The sequence below is a fragment of the Magnolia sinica genome, chromosome 19, assembly GCF_029962835.1.
Source record: "Magnolia sinica isolate HGM2019 chromosome 19, MsV1, whole genome shotgun sequence".
NCBI classification, from domain to species: Eukaryota; Viridiplantae; Streptophyta; class Magnoliopsida; order Magnoliales; family Magnoliaceae; genus Magnolia; species Magnolia sinica.
Window position 1 is genome coordinate 25,816,781 of NC_080591.1, and position 15,731 is coordinate 25,832,511.

At 39.5% G+C, this 15,731-nt stretch overlaps 1 protein-coding gene across 1 annotated transcript in view; it reads right to left on the reverse strand.

Annotated features, from left to right (window-relative positions):
* Positions 1-1,213: 1,213 nt before the first annotated feature.
* The window catches only part of LOC131234394 (uncharacterized), a 69,388-nt gene continuing 54,870 nt past the window's right edge, over positions 1,214-15,731 (reverse strand). Inside the window, exons 11-16 of the mRNA XM_058231233.1 lie at positions 6,371-6,476; positions 6,136-6,271; positions 2,785-2,849; positions 2,543-2,707; positions 2,244-2,316; positions 1,214-2,152 (exon numbers count right to left, since the gene is read on the reverse strand). Of these exons, the coding sequence (XP_058087216.1) occupies positions 2,070-2,152; positions 2,244-2,316; positions 2,543-2,707; positions 2,785-2,849; positions 6,136-6,271; positions 6,371-6,476 (628 nt within the window). The 3' untranslated portion in view covers positions 1,214-2,069. The remainder of the gene's footprint in view (positions 2,153-2,243; positions 2,317-2,542; positions 2,708-2,784; positions 2,850-6,135; positions 6,272-6,370; positions 6,477-15,731) is intronic.

The window sequence follows — 15,731 nt, forward strand, 5'->3', positions numbered from 1 at the left end:
GATGAAATTTCTGTTTGTCTTCTACCCGCTCCACAAAAAACTGTTCCTTAGTATTTCCAATCTATCCAAAACCTGCCAAGGGCATTTGAAGAGAGAGATTAAGGGGCATGTACAAGAAAACCCTTTGATAAGCGTCAGTCATCCTCCCAAACAGTGATAACGGCTTTTCCATCTTGAAAGCTTCCTCTCAACCTGCTCTATCACTCTATCCCACAGGGACTGAGACCAATACGTCGCAATGTATCAGTCAGACTGATATGGGCTTAAAACCCCTTTAGCCGTACCTTCTTCCAGTTTTTCTTTTTATCTCCTTTTTGAGTTGTTTCAGCTCAAGGATTGTTGTACCCCATTTCTGACCACATCTACTATTGTCTTACAGATCAAAACAAGTTTTTTGTTCTAATTGAAGGATCGAAGGCTGGTGGACCAATATGGGGAATGTACAAAAAAATGTAATTAAAATAAAATTAAAAAAAACTGTTTTCATATTCTTGTTGTGATCGCGTTGAATCAGGGCCTAAACCCCAAATCGATCAAGTCATGCTTGATTCGTGTTCGATTTGGGGAGTTTTGCATTTTTTGTGATTTACATTGGTATTTCTTGAAATTTTTTTTTCCTTTAAACTTTTCTAAACTGATTATTGTAATGATGCATGAAGTGTGTTTTAATAGTACAGATCTACAGATTTGACAGATGTATTGTTTTGAAAAAATTTATAACGTTTTCTTGGTATTTTCGAGCCATTTTTTGGTCATTATTTTATTTTATTTTTTAAATATGTTTAGGAAAATGAATCAAATAATAAGTAAATATGTGTTGCTTTTTAACACAGATCTACCATTGCTACTGGATTTTCATTTATTTTTGTATTTTCCATCCGTTTTTGCCTTTTTAGGATTTTTTTGAAAAATAAAATAAAATTTCCAAAATTTCTTTGGGGGAAACATAAATCCAAGTTCTTTCAACGTAGATGTACCTTTTATATGTAAATGCTGCTTGATATTCATTTATTTTCGTATTTCCATCATTTTTTGGTCTTTCTTAGGCATTTTTTGAATTGTTTTCTTTCCAAAATTTCTTTATGGGAAATATAAATTTAAGTTCTTTCAACATAGTTTTACATCGTATATGTAAAATCTACTAAATTATCCTTTTTTTTTTTGTATTTTCCGTCATTTTTTTTTTTTGCCTTTCTAGGCATTTTTGAATTTATTTATTTTTTTCAAAATTTCTTTGGGGAAATTATAGATTTATGTTGTTTACTCATAAATCTAAGTTCTTTGAAAATGGTAGTGTAGGTTATATGCTATAATGTTATTTTAACGTCTTTTTGCTAATCTTTTGGCAATTTTCAATTATTATTTTTTTTACTTTCTTAAAAATCAGATTGGGAAATAAAAAATTATTATTTGGTTCAACGTAGATGATCTATTTGTTGTTTGGACATAGATCTACTAACCATGTGCAGTGATTTTGTTGTTTTACGTATTTTCAACCATTCCATAATTTTTTGAATGTTTTCAAAAATCAATTGGGGAAAATGGAGATATGGATCAACCGGTTTCACCTGTTCTTTGTTTTTTATATTTTTGTTGTTTTTTTCTTATCTTAATAAAGTTAATTCCTATGATTGTATTTTTTTATGATTGACAAGGTAAAACACCTGGACTTAATCATCAACACATGAATACATGATAGTGTATATCAGTATATGTTATGTGTTTTCCTGTTATGATTTGAATCATTTGACAGTTTCAATAATCGATGGATAATTATATTAATAATATATGATATCAACTTATGACACATATCAAATGGAAAGTATGCCAAAAGAATGGAATTTTCCAGTCTGAGATTGGGGGTGGGTTGGGCATCCCCAGTTGACAATGGGGCCTGATCAATGGTCTGGATCCAACAATGGACCCTACCTATGCAGAATCCTAAGTCTAAGCTACATTTGCAGTCTCAGGACCAATACTCACAAAGAAAAACATAAACTGTAACGAAACAAAGATGTAAAATATGAAGAACAAGGAGAATGCACAAAAGGTAAGAAACTTCTTGCCTTCTACCCCAAAACTGTTGAAGAGGAATATGCAGAGCTTCCTGAGGGGGGAAGGGCAGTAACTTTCCCAACAGCAATTGTTTTTCCTGTTAAAAAATATACTGAATGCTTGAAACTGATCTAGATAGAGATGGCAAGATAACAGCACTAATGCAAAGGCATTTTTACATTTGTTACCTTCAGAACGAAGGGTAAACCTTCCAAGCTGTGGAAAATCAGAGAAATTCTCGATGCAAATTAAGTTATTCACCTGAGAAGACAATAATGAACAATTCATCAACCTGTCCTGGAAATGCAATGTTGATGACTGATCACCAACAAACTTCTGCAGGTTAACTACAAACCATTTTTACAAGCATTTGCAAGCACAAAGGTCGAAACCAAAAATTCTGAGGCATAAAAAAATTGGTAGTTCCGTACTATGGGTTGTAGGTCATCAGTTCTCATTAACATAAATAACAGGTCAATGGGAAGACCTGAATGCGGCATACAACAACAGCTCCGTTCTTCACGAAAAGGACTTTCTTCTTCATGGGTTTCCTTGTCTTAGGATCAATTTGCTGTAGCAATGCAACAATCTCACACTCCTCAACAACCGCATGAATGTGCAATATCGCCTTGTAACCGGCCGTGAAAATCGCCTGATGCATCATCAAATGTCAATGGTATACGTCCAAAAGCAAAAATGCAAACACTCGTGAAAATGTAAGCCACATACATTGTCAAGCAACTCCAGGATCTGCAGCTGAGCATCAAATTCAAAAACTGCGGCTATTGGCTTTGCTGCATTGAACACCAAGTGAAAGAACTAAGATCATTATACCAATAGAATGAACAATTTGAGATGCATACATATTCTGAAAGGATAGCTGTAATGATATGTAGGCATATAATTTTTCTCTCACACAACTACGAAGAAATGAAATAAAATATTCCAATTTAAATAATAAGAATCATATTGAGAGTTCCGGGCACATGTGGCCCTTCATTTAATTTGCAATGAGGAAGCACTGATTAGATATAGCTTGGACTTCGGAGAATCATGCAAGTGACCTCAGAAATGAAAATATGTACTAATATTTTCTCAGTAGTAGTTGTAAAACTTTTTTCCCATCAAGCAGCCTTCCTTGAGATCCGAGATGCAAACTAATGCAGATTGAGACCCAGATATGACCGATTTTGTGATCAGGTCCATTTAGGGGGTCAAATTGTAGATCAGGCCCATCAAACTGTCCAAACTACAGATAAAGGCTATCCTAGCATCCAGATTAAATATCTAAACTACCCCCAAGTTGTCCATATTGAGGATGTGGAACATCCAACCATCCACATTGAATATATGGACCACGCCAACGGTGCAGACTCACCTGACTGAAGATATGCATCATATCACGGTTTGGACCAGATCAATGTTCATAATCAAATCTTGGGCCCAAAGAGCCAATCGGGTTGCCCCTCTTAATAAACTAATTGACCTGTGGGGTCAAGAGGCTTGACTGGATATCCCTTTGTGCTTGATATGCAAACCATGTGTTAAAAGGTCCTTGTACGTTTGTGATAAAATTGGCTAAAGCATTCTCTTTTCAGATTTTTTTTCCTAATCTATTAGTTCCCAAAAATCCAAATGGATGGCCCATGTAATGGACAGTTTTGATATGTGGGGCCCACATGTTCAATTTGGATATCCTTAAGAGGCTCGAAACCCTAATAGTATGTGTCAAAAGGCTCTTGTAGGATTGTTCAGGACATACACAACCCCATTCAGGTGCTAATGCAACTGCCTGAAGTTTTCAAACTATAGTTGCATGAAGCATGAAGGGAACCGTCAACGGACTGCGGAGAAATCATAGCTTCAACTAAGAAACATGTTGATCCAAACATGTGAAACCTCCAAATTTTGTGCCCTAGATGCATGTTTATGATGATCCAATCCAAAACCTAGATGCATGTTTATGATGATCCAATCCAAACCATGATCCTGTGGGCTTTACCATTGATGAGCCACTAACCGAAAAAATGTCTTCATTGGACCATCCTAACCACCTACTAAATGAACTTTTTCTCAGTAATGCTCCATAGATTATTTTTGTTTTTTAATGTCCATTTTGCACCCAGGTAAACAATGTCATTTTGGGACTGTTTTAAATAGCGAATAGCGTGTAGCGTAGCATTTACCCCTCTTAAGTGTGGGACATAAAATACATAGATTATTATTGTAAGCTACACACTATTTCTACACCTTTAATGAAAGTTTTTTTTTTTTTTTTTGAAGATTGAAAATTGTATTAAAGCACCAAACGGCAAAAACAAAAACAAAGAAGTAAAAGAAACAAAAACAAAAACATTAGAAAGAAACAAAACAAAAGAGCCTAAAACAACTTTAATTAAAGATGTGATTTGTTGCACCAAATATCATGAAATTTCATGATATTTTGCACTAAATTACTGATTAATAATGAAATTTCATGATATCTGGTGCAACCAAACAGAACCAAAAATAATAGGAAAAATATAGCAAAGATTAAGTATAATTTATAAAGATTAAAAAAAGGGGGGGCAAAAGCGCTGATTTAACACTGTTACTTGCATTTTTTATTTTTTATTTGAGTACTGTTAGCTGCATTATTTTACTACAATCATTAGAAGGATTAATTAATTTCTATTGCAAATAGAAAAAATGTTAGAAATCATTTAAAACATTAATTAATTTTAATATTTTATTGAAAAAAAAAAATTTAGTGTAAGCTAAGCAGCATGCAGCGTGTGGTGTATACAAATTAGCATATAGTGTAGGCTACACGCAACTTAGCTATTTTCATGAGCCACATAGCGCAAAGGCCAAGCTACACTAGGTAGCATAAGCTACCTAAAACACTGTTTTGGGACTGCCCATTCACCCTTGGACTTACTAAATGTATGGTTCCAATCTCATCCATGCATGCCATGTGCAACACAAACATGGAAGCATGGTACTTCTCATTCTCTGAAGAGGCACTGACTCAGCTTCCCCAATTATAATTTACATGCATATCCCAGTTTCTGACATATTCCAAACCCACTTATAAAGTGTCACTGTGCGATGATATCATTTGGACTCCCCCTTGTCGTGGGAATTTATCACATAAGTGGAGGATCCAGTTTGTAAGTAGATTGGCTCCAACATCTCAAGCCATCCTCTGCTGAAAAGGATTCCATAGTGGCCCTTGGAGAATTTGGGTGTTTCTCAGTCCAATCTTTCTACAAATTGTTGCATCACTCTCCTAGGGAGAAGAGCATGATCAATTATCTTTTGTTTGGTCATCCGGTGCTCCTAAAGTGGTGGCATTTGCTTGGTTGGTGGGACGGAATATGATTCTCACAAAAGATCTCTCGTGATCCCAATTGTTGTGTGTTGTGCCTAACGGGGACGGAATCAGTGAACCGATTGTGCATCCATTGCCCATTTGGACTGGAAGGTATGGCAAAAGTTCCCGGCTTTATAATCTTCAAAAAAAGTCTTTGGCCTTAGTAGGAGTGTCTTTTTTCTTTTTGACAACACAGGGTGTCCCCGCTCCATTTTTTAGGTGAGACTATTCCCTGCAGATGCACACAACCACTTGCAACCACGTGTATCGGGTAATGCTAGGGAGGGGAGACTATTGTGTCTTGGGTAATGTCGGGGTCTATTGTGGACTTCTTTTTGGCTTTTGGGGGGGGGGGGGGGAGAGGGGAGTGTGGGGGTGTTTGTGTGTGTTTTGTGGAGATTAGTTTTGATGGTTGTAATCTAGGATATTTGGGCGTAGAGAAAATTGTTTCTTTTAAAACGAGTGGGTCGGAGGTGGATGCATGTAAAAAGGCAAAGACAGATGTGATTGGGTGGGTTTCATGTTTAAAGGATTTTGGCCAAAATGCTTGGTCTTTCCTTTCTGGGCTGTAATTACTTCGAACCTTTTGTCCTGTCTTAATAATAATAATAAATAAATAAAATTAAAAATTTGGTTACCTTTTTAAGAAAATTAAGTGTCACTGTAGTAACCTGATGGAAATATCATGCATAACCACATGGCTTATCATAAATGAAAGAACCTACCAATACTTGATAAAACAAAACCAGCTAGAATATCCTCTTCTTCAACTCCTGACAATTTAACCCTGACATTTTCACCAGGCCCGGCACGTTTTACTTTATTTTCGTCACAATATACAGCCAAAACTTTCACATTAGCCTGTAGATCCACATGTAAACAGCTCAGTCAAATAAGCTGCAGAAGGGGAGATTCAGGGAAGACAGAGATCTAAACCAGTAGGTAAGAAAGAGAATCTACCTTATTGGGCATGACCAACAAGGTGTCACCTTCACGGATACTACCAGACTCTATTTTGCCCATAACAACTGTTCCCATGTCTTTAAATTTATCAATTATTGGCATCCTGCATGTTTAGAAAGTTAAGCAAGACCAACCAAATTAAGATGCAAAAAAGGCTAAACGTTGCAAACATTAATGCAAGTTGACCCGGAACTATTACCATCACTTGAAATAAATTTCTAATTGCATAACTACAAACGGATAAGAAACTGTCATTTGGATTCTTACAACAGCACAACATGCATAATATAAAATTTTAGACATAAAACCCAAAATGTTCCGTCACATTTACGAACTGCAGCATTTGAAAACAGAAAATTGAGAAATTCTAGGGTTCTGCGCATCAGCAAAGTTATGGTTTGCTGGTAGACAGGATTCCATACACTTGGGCTCATGGCTCAATAATCCAATCCTTGATCTGATGGGTCCCACAGTGGACGGGAAATGCATCAATCTTAAAGATTGGAAAATCCCATCTATTAATGACCTAAGAATAGACTGCTGAGAAGGAAATACAGAGATAGTCCACATTCAAAGAAAAATAGTCAAAGATCAAAGGGCTCTGATCTGAGAGATTCTTGAGCATCCCAACATCCAATGTGGTTCCCCATCAGATAAACATGCCCCAGATGTACCAAATCCAGCACAATAGAAAACTGCATGGTTTCCCCATGCACATGGGGCTCATGGCTCAATGATCCAAACCTTGATCTGATGGGGAATGCCTCAATCTTCCAGATCTTAGGAATTCTGGACCAATAATTCCTAAATGTGAATCCCAGCCAGCCTCCTAGTAAATAGTATACCCTTGACCTTGAATACAGTCTGAAATCAATGTGGAAAAGGTGCCCATGCATCTTAGAAATTAACCATACACCTCTATCCCATGAATTGTCACATGACCAACTCTCTATGGGCTACGCAGCTTTTATCACCTTCCAAATGCCAAGCCTAAATAAACCTTTCCTAACCCAGACATCATTTTTCAACGGTTACCAAGCATCAATTTTACAGAGTACCACCAGCAAGGACACTGTATCAAAGCTAAGACAAGCTTCATGTGATATGAATCACCAAGAAATTACTAAGCAGCTAATTTTTCATAAGCAATGAGTATCACCAAGCTATGAAAAATGACAAGTGTGGTGGGGTCCTTAAAGTCTACAAACGAAGAACCAAGGTTGGGGTGGGACCCACGAGTCTTCTCTAGGCTCCACAGAGCAGCCAGCCATTATTACGATCCAACTAGGTGGTGCGGCTGGGCCCTCTTGAGCCCAACAAGCACACGTGTGCTTTATGTTAAGTAGAGTCTTTTGCAAAGGGGTATTTATGTAATAAGTCTTTTGCAGGAGTGTTTTTGTAATGTCTCTTAAGTCAATCGGATAGCCTTATTTAGAATTTTCTTGGGGGTAAAGAAAGATTGTAACCTGATTTTCTTTTGAAGAAAGAACTTTTCCCTGGTAGAGGTGTCGACTCCTCTTCCTCATCTTGGTGTTGACTCTAAGATCGCCCCACCGGTGCTGATTCCGGTAAAATCTATCCCTTCCCTACTCTAATCTCCTATACTCTTCTTCTTCTTTCCCAATCCTCACATCTCCTCCTTAAAACCTTTTAAATCTCCGTTCTTTTCCTTTATTTTCTTTATTCTCGTTGCCCATCCGTTATCAATTTGGCATCAGATCCTAGGTCTTGCCAATGTCGACTCACATAGGCATATCCTACTGTGGGAGATTTACGGGCACGGCGAGATGCCATGCTTGCACACATGGCAAATCAATTCGACTACTTGGTGCGTCCAATGGATGCATTGGAGATGCGCATGGAGCGATTGGAGTTGAGGAGTGACAGAAATCGTGTACCCGCAAACCCTACACATGACACAGGAGATGGTGAGACGTTCGAACAGCATGTGGCAGAAAAAGGTGAGGCTCCTGCTAGAAGTCATTCATGCGGGGATGTCAAGGACATGGACTACCATAGCTGCAGTGAAAAAGGGCATTATGCAACACGTTGCCCCCGGATAGTCAACGTTGTTTGCAGTGAAGAAGAGGATAATGAACCCGAGGGGGAACAAGATCCATGTGAAGCTGATGTATGACATTAAGACACTTATGAGTTGGCCCAGGAGACGGAATATGGCTCGTCGTTTGGAGAGTACTTGTAGCTCCTAAGAAGGACGAGACCGAAGATTGGAGACGAACCGCTCTTTTCGAAACCCGAGTTTGGTGAGGTGATAAAGTATGCAGCCTGATTATTGATGGGGGAAGTTGTTCAAATGTGGTATTGCAAGAACTGATTGAGAAGCTACAATTACCAGTGGAGGCCCACCCACAACCCTACAAGATCGCATGGGTCAATAACATGACCATTCCAGTATCTAAGAGGTGCTTGGTGAGCTTCAAGGTAGGCTACTACGAAGATTCCATTTGGTGCGATGTAGTTCCAATGACCATCTCTCATATACTTCTTGGACGGCCTTGGCTTTATGACCAAAAAGTGTTTAGTCACAGAGAGGCCAACACATTCACCTTCAAATTTAATGGCAAGAAGATTTCCCTCACACCCATGAAAGCAAGCGAGCCAATGGAGAAAAGAGCCGAGCCAAAGAAGGCATCTAATGTCTTATCTATGGGGGCAATTTGAGGGAGAGGCATATGTGGAGGACAAAGCACTAGAAAAGGAAAGATCCATGAAGAATCTCAATGAAAATTTACCTTCAGCCCTCATTGGGTGTAACGCGAAAGATGATCATGTGACAAAGCATGCAAAGGTGGCAGAGGAAGCCATTGCCGGCTGGGAGCAGGTAGAAGCTGAAGCAGCCTCTTTCAAGGAAGAATTGGAGGATGCTTTGCGGAAGAGAGTAGTTGTGGAAGAAAGGATAGTTCACTTGGATGCAGCCTTAAAGGAATGTATGCAGCAACTACGATTAGTCCGAGAACAAGAAAGAGCAAAAGATCCACGATGTTGTAATGAAGACCTCAAGAGATTTCGAAAAGCCATGCATAAACCTAGAAGGGAAACTAGCGGAAACAAGGAGCTTCCAAAATTAGATGTTGACAACAATCATCTAAGTAAGGTCATTCAGGTCAAGGAAATTTTGGTTGAAGATTTAAGTGCAAGTCCCAGGCAGAGGTTGATTTTAATGCTTTAGCGGTTAGATTAGATTCTATGGAAAAAGAGAATGCTTCTCTGAAATATGGAACGAAGAAAGAGGATTTTGTTGTAAATCACACAGGCAACAACTGGAGAGTGAAGAAGATTGCAAAGTTAGAAACATAATGCCATAGATTACGTCTCCTGGTTCGAAAGAGATTGTCAGATCCTGCTGCTTTTGCAAAAATGAGAAGTGAAGTTCAATGCCTCAGAAGGGACATGGCCGAGCCAAGGAGAATAAATAAATAAATAATCAATGGGAAGTTTGACAATGAAGGATTGCATGTCTGGATCTTATGAACCAACTCTTGCATCAATATCTGAAGATGGTTACAATGAGGATAAAGCTATCTGTTCTCAAACAGCCTAGGCCTATGGGAAGTCTGGTGATCAAGGTGTCCCGTATCGGTATCAGTTGGCGTAACGGTGCCCTCCGAAACCGATACGAATGCGGGGGCGTAACGGCCCGTAATGGCGCAAAATTATTTTTTTTGCCAAAAAAATATGGATTAAATCCGGAATATTCTAAGCATTCCAAATATGCATTCATTTATAAATTGGAACATGTTTATGGTGGTGTAACGGTCCACTCTTTGGTGAGAAGTTGTATCGGACTGTCTGATGAATTTATGAACCAGATAACCCGAATTTGACTACAAAATTCATATATTTAATTTTCTAAATATCTAATTTATATACTTGACAATTTGATATCATTTCTCCCAATAGTTCTTTTAAAAAATGAAATTAAATTCAGGTAGATCGCGTTGACAATTTGGGGCTGACTTGGAGGACCAATCCATGCCCCAAATCAGCCTCAAATTCATGCAATTTATTGGCATTATCCCACTTATGAATTGGTGGACATTTATTGGATAGTGAATCATGAAAAAAAAAAACCAAAAGACCCTATTTTAAAAAATAAGCGTCCACAAATTAACAATTAAAACTATTCAAACAATTTGATTTTGGCATTTTGAGTTAGCAATTACAGTCCATAATTTAATTGGTAAATTTTAAGTTAATACATGGCTCGTGTACAATTTTTTAAGGGCCCGAATTAGGTAGGACTCAGATTGTGAAGTGTAGCGCACGAGTATCAAAGTTTTTTGGACCTCACTCGTGATGAATGTGTCATATCCACACCGTCCATCCATTTTGCCAAATAATTTTAGGGCATGAGCCCAAAAATGAGGCAGATCCAAAGATCAGGTGGACCGCACCATAAGAAACAATGATAATTAAACAACTATCATTAAAAATTTATCGGGGCTACAAAAGTTTTAGATCAAGCTGACATGTGTGTTTTCCCTTCATCCACGTTAGTGTGACCCTATTAACAGGTTAGATGGAAAATAAACATTACAGTGGACCCTAAGAAATTTTTAATGGTGAGCATTCTATAACCACTGTTTCCTATGCTGTGGTCCACCTGAGATTTGGATCTTACTAATTTTTTGAATCATAATCTAAAATGATGTGGCAAAATGGATGGACGGCATGGATAAAATACATACAGCATGGTGGGGCCCATGTGGCACGTATACAATTTTATTAAATTGTGCAACGTGCTGCGTAACGCGTACCAGTCCATTCATTTGACGCAAGCAAGTCCTGTGGGTCTGATCATGAGGTATATGTTATATCTAAACCGTCCATTCATTTGACGAGCTCGTCTTAAGGCTTGACACGAAAAATAATACAGATCTAATTATCAAGTGGACCACACTGCAAAAAGCAATGGGGGATTGAACGTCTACCATTGAAACCCTTTTTGGGATCACAAAACTTTTGGATCAATAAGAAATTTGTTTTTCCTCTTCATTCAGGTCCTTTTGACCTTTTGAACAGATTGGATGGAAAATAAACGTTATGGTGGGCCTACGAATTTTTTAACGGTGAAAATCATCATCTCGCTGCTATTTTTGGTGTGGTCCAAACGATCTTTGGATACGATTCATTTTTTGGCTAATGCTCTAAAATGATATTTAAAAATAGATGAACGGTGTAGATATAATAAATACATCGCTGTGGAGCCCATGTAACTTTGATCTCCTTTGAACCGTTCGCACAACTCGGAGCTCGAGGACTGTCAGTGCTCGTCTTAGCATGACACGTACCTATTACAGCAGCTAAGCTGTGTGGTACACCTGCGGAAAAAAAAAAAAGGAGAGGGAAACCGAAAAGAAAAAAGAGGGAAAGAAGAGAGAAAAAAAAGAGAGGGAAAGAACAGAGAGAGAGAGAGAGAGAGAAGAAGAAGAAGAAGAAGAAGAAGAAGAAGAAGAGGAAGAAGAAAAAGAACCGCAGCCGCAGCCGCAGCCGTAGCCTCAGTTGCAGCCTCAGCCGGGGCTGCAGCCGCAGCCGCAGAAGAAGAAGAAGAAGAAGAAGAAGAAGAAGAAAAAAGGTAAGTTAAACAGCTGTTACGGGTCCGTAACAGCCGTTACGGCCCATAACGGCTGTTTCGACCCCGTATCGCGTAATGGTGTCAGCCGTTACCGTTACGTATCAGCCAATACGGCCGTATCGTAACGGATACGGGACACCCTGCTGGTGATCGCATTTCACATTCTTTATCAATTTACAGTTGCCAACTTCGCCAACCGAATCAAGTCAAGATCATATTTGATTTTCTCAAGAATGGCTTCCAAGACGTTAGCAGTTACTTGGATTTATCTTTTGATGATGATTCAGTAGCTGATGAGAGGATCTCATTCCTAGCTTATCTGGCCAGTGTTCTGAAAGAGAACTCAATTTTCCCCTACCAGACTCCAGCTGGAAGCACACGATTTCGCAATCTTATTGCAGGATTTGTGGGGATATATCATCACATGCCTCTTAATTCCAATAACGTTGTTGTATTCCCGTCAAGGGCTGTAGCGATCAAGAATGTTCTTCGACTGTTTTCACCATGGCTGGCTGTTGTTGATGAACATCTGACAAGGCACTTGCCCAAGGAGTGGCTAACATCTTCAGCAATTAAGGATGACAAGACTGCAGATGATGTCCTTACTGTGATTGAAGCTCATCGCCAATCAGATCTGATGATTGAGTTGATAAAGAAGCTGAAACCACAAGTTGTCATTACAGGCATGGAACATTCTGAGGCACTCACCAGTTCTGCTTTGGTGCACTTTTCTTGGACATATCTGACCATCTGGAGCTATCAAGTTTACCTAGTTCAAATGGGGTCCTGAAATACCTTTCTGGGAATGCTCTGCCCTCACACACAGCAATTCTGTGTGGTCTACTTAAAAATCAGGTGTATGCAGATTTGGAAGTAGCTTTTGTCATTTCTGAAGAAGACAGCATATTTAATGCTCTATCCAAGACGGTTGAGTTACTAGAAGGGCATACTGCTTTGTTTAGTCAGTACTCCTATGGTTGTCTCTTCCCTGACATTCTGCCATTTCAGCTTGCTGACCATCATCCTTCTTTGCAGAGGGAATGTGCCAAGACAAAATCTGCTGAGATGATTGGCTTTGCAAATTCTGCCATTTTGACACTCAATGATGCAGAGCTGTCCATTATGGAGCCAAAGGATTCATCATTGATTCACATGGGATGTAGATCAAAGATTCATGCCTATTCCTTCCACCGTGAAGGGTACTTTCTTCAAGAATTTCACTAGACAGAACATGGGTGAATCCAAAACTGATGTTGAGAGTGTGATCTAGCAGTTTATCTAGAGCAATTATGGGTTCCAAGAAAATATTACTTTAAAGTTCATATGTGGGGACTCCCCGCTGGCTATGTTCAACAAGATGGTCCTTTGCTGTGTCCAAAAAGCTGGCACTCTGCTCTTTCCTACTGGCTCAAATGGAACTTACGTGCTTACTATAAGCGATAAGATTGAAGATGTGCACAACAATCAGTTGGTGTTTACTAAGGATGGCGGATATTATAAGTTCCTTATGAAATGGAAGGGTAGACCAGCTCCCAGTTGCACGTGGATTATAGCTTCAGAATGTCAGCGTCTTGATCCAGATTTGTATGAAAGATACCAAGCTGCCAACTCGCCGGAGTCGAGTTTTTCCAGGCTGGGGAGAGATGATGGGAGCCTTAAAGTCTACAAACGAAAAACCAAGGTCGGGGTGGGACCCACGAGTCTTCTCCAGGCTCCATAGACCAACCAGTTACAGTTATGATCCAACTACATGGTGCAGTTGGGCCCCCTTGAGCCCAACAAGCACGTGTGTTTTTTGTTAGGTAGAGTCTTTTGCAGGGGGAAATTTCTGTAATAAGACTTGTGCAGGGGTGTTTTTGTAATATGCCTCTTAAGTCAATCGGGTAGCCTTATTTAGAGTTCTTGTGGGTAAAGAAAGACAGATTATAACCTGATTTCTTTTGAAGAATGAACTTTTCGCAGGTAGAGGTGTCAACTTCTCTTCCTCGTATTGGTACTGATAACAAGACCCCCCACTGTTGTTGATTCCAGTGAAATCTATCCATTCCCTACTCTAATCTCCTATACTCTTCTTCTATCCTAATCCTCGCATATTCTCCTTAAAACCTTTTAAATCTCCATTCTTTCCCTTTATTTTCTTTATTCTAGTTGCCCGTCCGCTATCACAGAGCCAAGCCTTTCCAAGCTAAGCAAACACCAACAAGGTAAGACAAGTACCACCAAGGCAGTTACCACATTGACAGGGCAAGTTCCATAAGCAAAGTGAACCCAGCAAATTTGTGAATAGAGTTCCATAAGCCATGAACTGTACTAGTTGGAACTTTCTGTCTGATGCACGGGAGAGGATGGGGTTTGGTGTCAAGTGGCTTAATTGGGTGAAGTACATCAGATTGCTGTGTTTCTTGATCCTCATCAACTTTCTGTCTGATGCACCGGAGAGAATGGGGTTTGGCGTCAAGTGGCTTAATTGGGTGAGGTGCATCAGATTGCTGTGTTTCTTGATCCTCATCAACGTCACCCCCAAAGGATTTTTCCACAGGGCTAGTGGTATTGGCCAGGGGGACCCTCTTTCTCCATTATGGTTTACAGTGGCAGAAAGGCTCTATATAGGATGGTGCAAAAACTGGCAGATGCAGATCTGATCAGATGTATGAAGGTGAGGAGGATCTGCATATATGTCACATCCAATACACAGATGATACCCTTTTATTTGGTGATGCATCAGTTTGGAAGCATCAAATTTCGGAGATATCTTACTGAGTTTTGAGATTGTATCAGGCCTCAGAAGAATCCCCTCCAAAAGCAGCCTGGCAGGAATTAATGTAGGGGAGGATAAATGCAGCCTTCTCGGGCAGACCTTTGGCCATAATGCCTCCAATTCCCGTAATGCATCTTGGAGTTCTTCAGGTTGAAGGTCTGCCGCTGACTGCTAGAACAAGGTTCTTGAACGTATGCCGGTAGATTGGCATCTTGGATGGGAAAATAGCATCCTTTGGAGGTAGAATTCCTCTCCTTACATTATATTGTCTATGTTTCTTTTATCCATCTTACATCATCCTGTGAAAGTTGCTGCTTCCATTGAATCCCTTATGAAACAGTTCTCATGGCATGACGAGAATAATGCTCATAAAATTCCACCTTCTGTCGTGGAAGGATGTTTGTAGACCAATTGCCAAAGGGGCCTGGGGTAAGGGGTATCAGGACTACAACATTGTATTGCTATCTAAATGGTGGAGGCATGTTGAAGATGGTCTTCATCTTTATTTTTGCTCAGTTCAATCAATGAAGTATGGATATCGATGCTTGCAACAGCTGGGAGATAAACACGGCTTCTAGAAGGTCAGGGTCTTATATTTGGAGGGCAGTATCTTGGGCAGCAATCTTCTGTTGAAATCGAGCAGTTCTCCTGTCTGGTTGCCCACTTGGAAGGAATCCATGTGCTGCAATCTGGTGAGGATCTTTGTATATAGTCCCTCAATGCGATTGGTAAGTTCTCAGTTTGATCTTTATCATATCATTTGCTCGATGGGGAAAGCCAGTTGGATGGTCCTTTTGCTAAAATATGGTCAGCTGGTAGTTGGTAGTCCATTTAAAGTCTGTGTTTTGTTTGGACTGTTTGTCTGGACAAGATTCTTACTGTTGACCACTTGCAAAGCCAGGGCATGCAGATACCTAACAGTTGGGACGTGCAGGGAAAATGCCGAATCAGTCAAGCATTTGTTCATCCACAGCCCATACACATCCAGAATGAGGAATGCAATC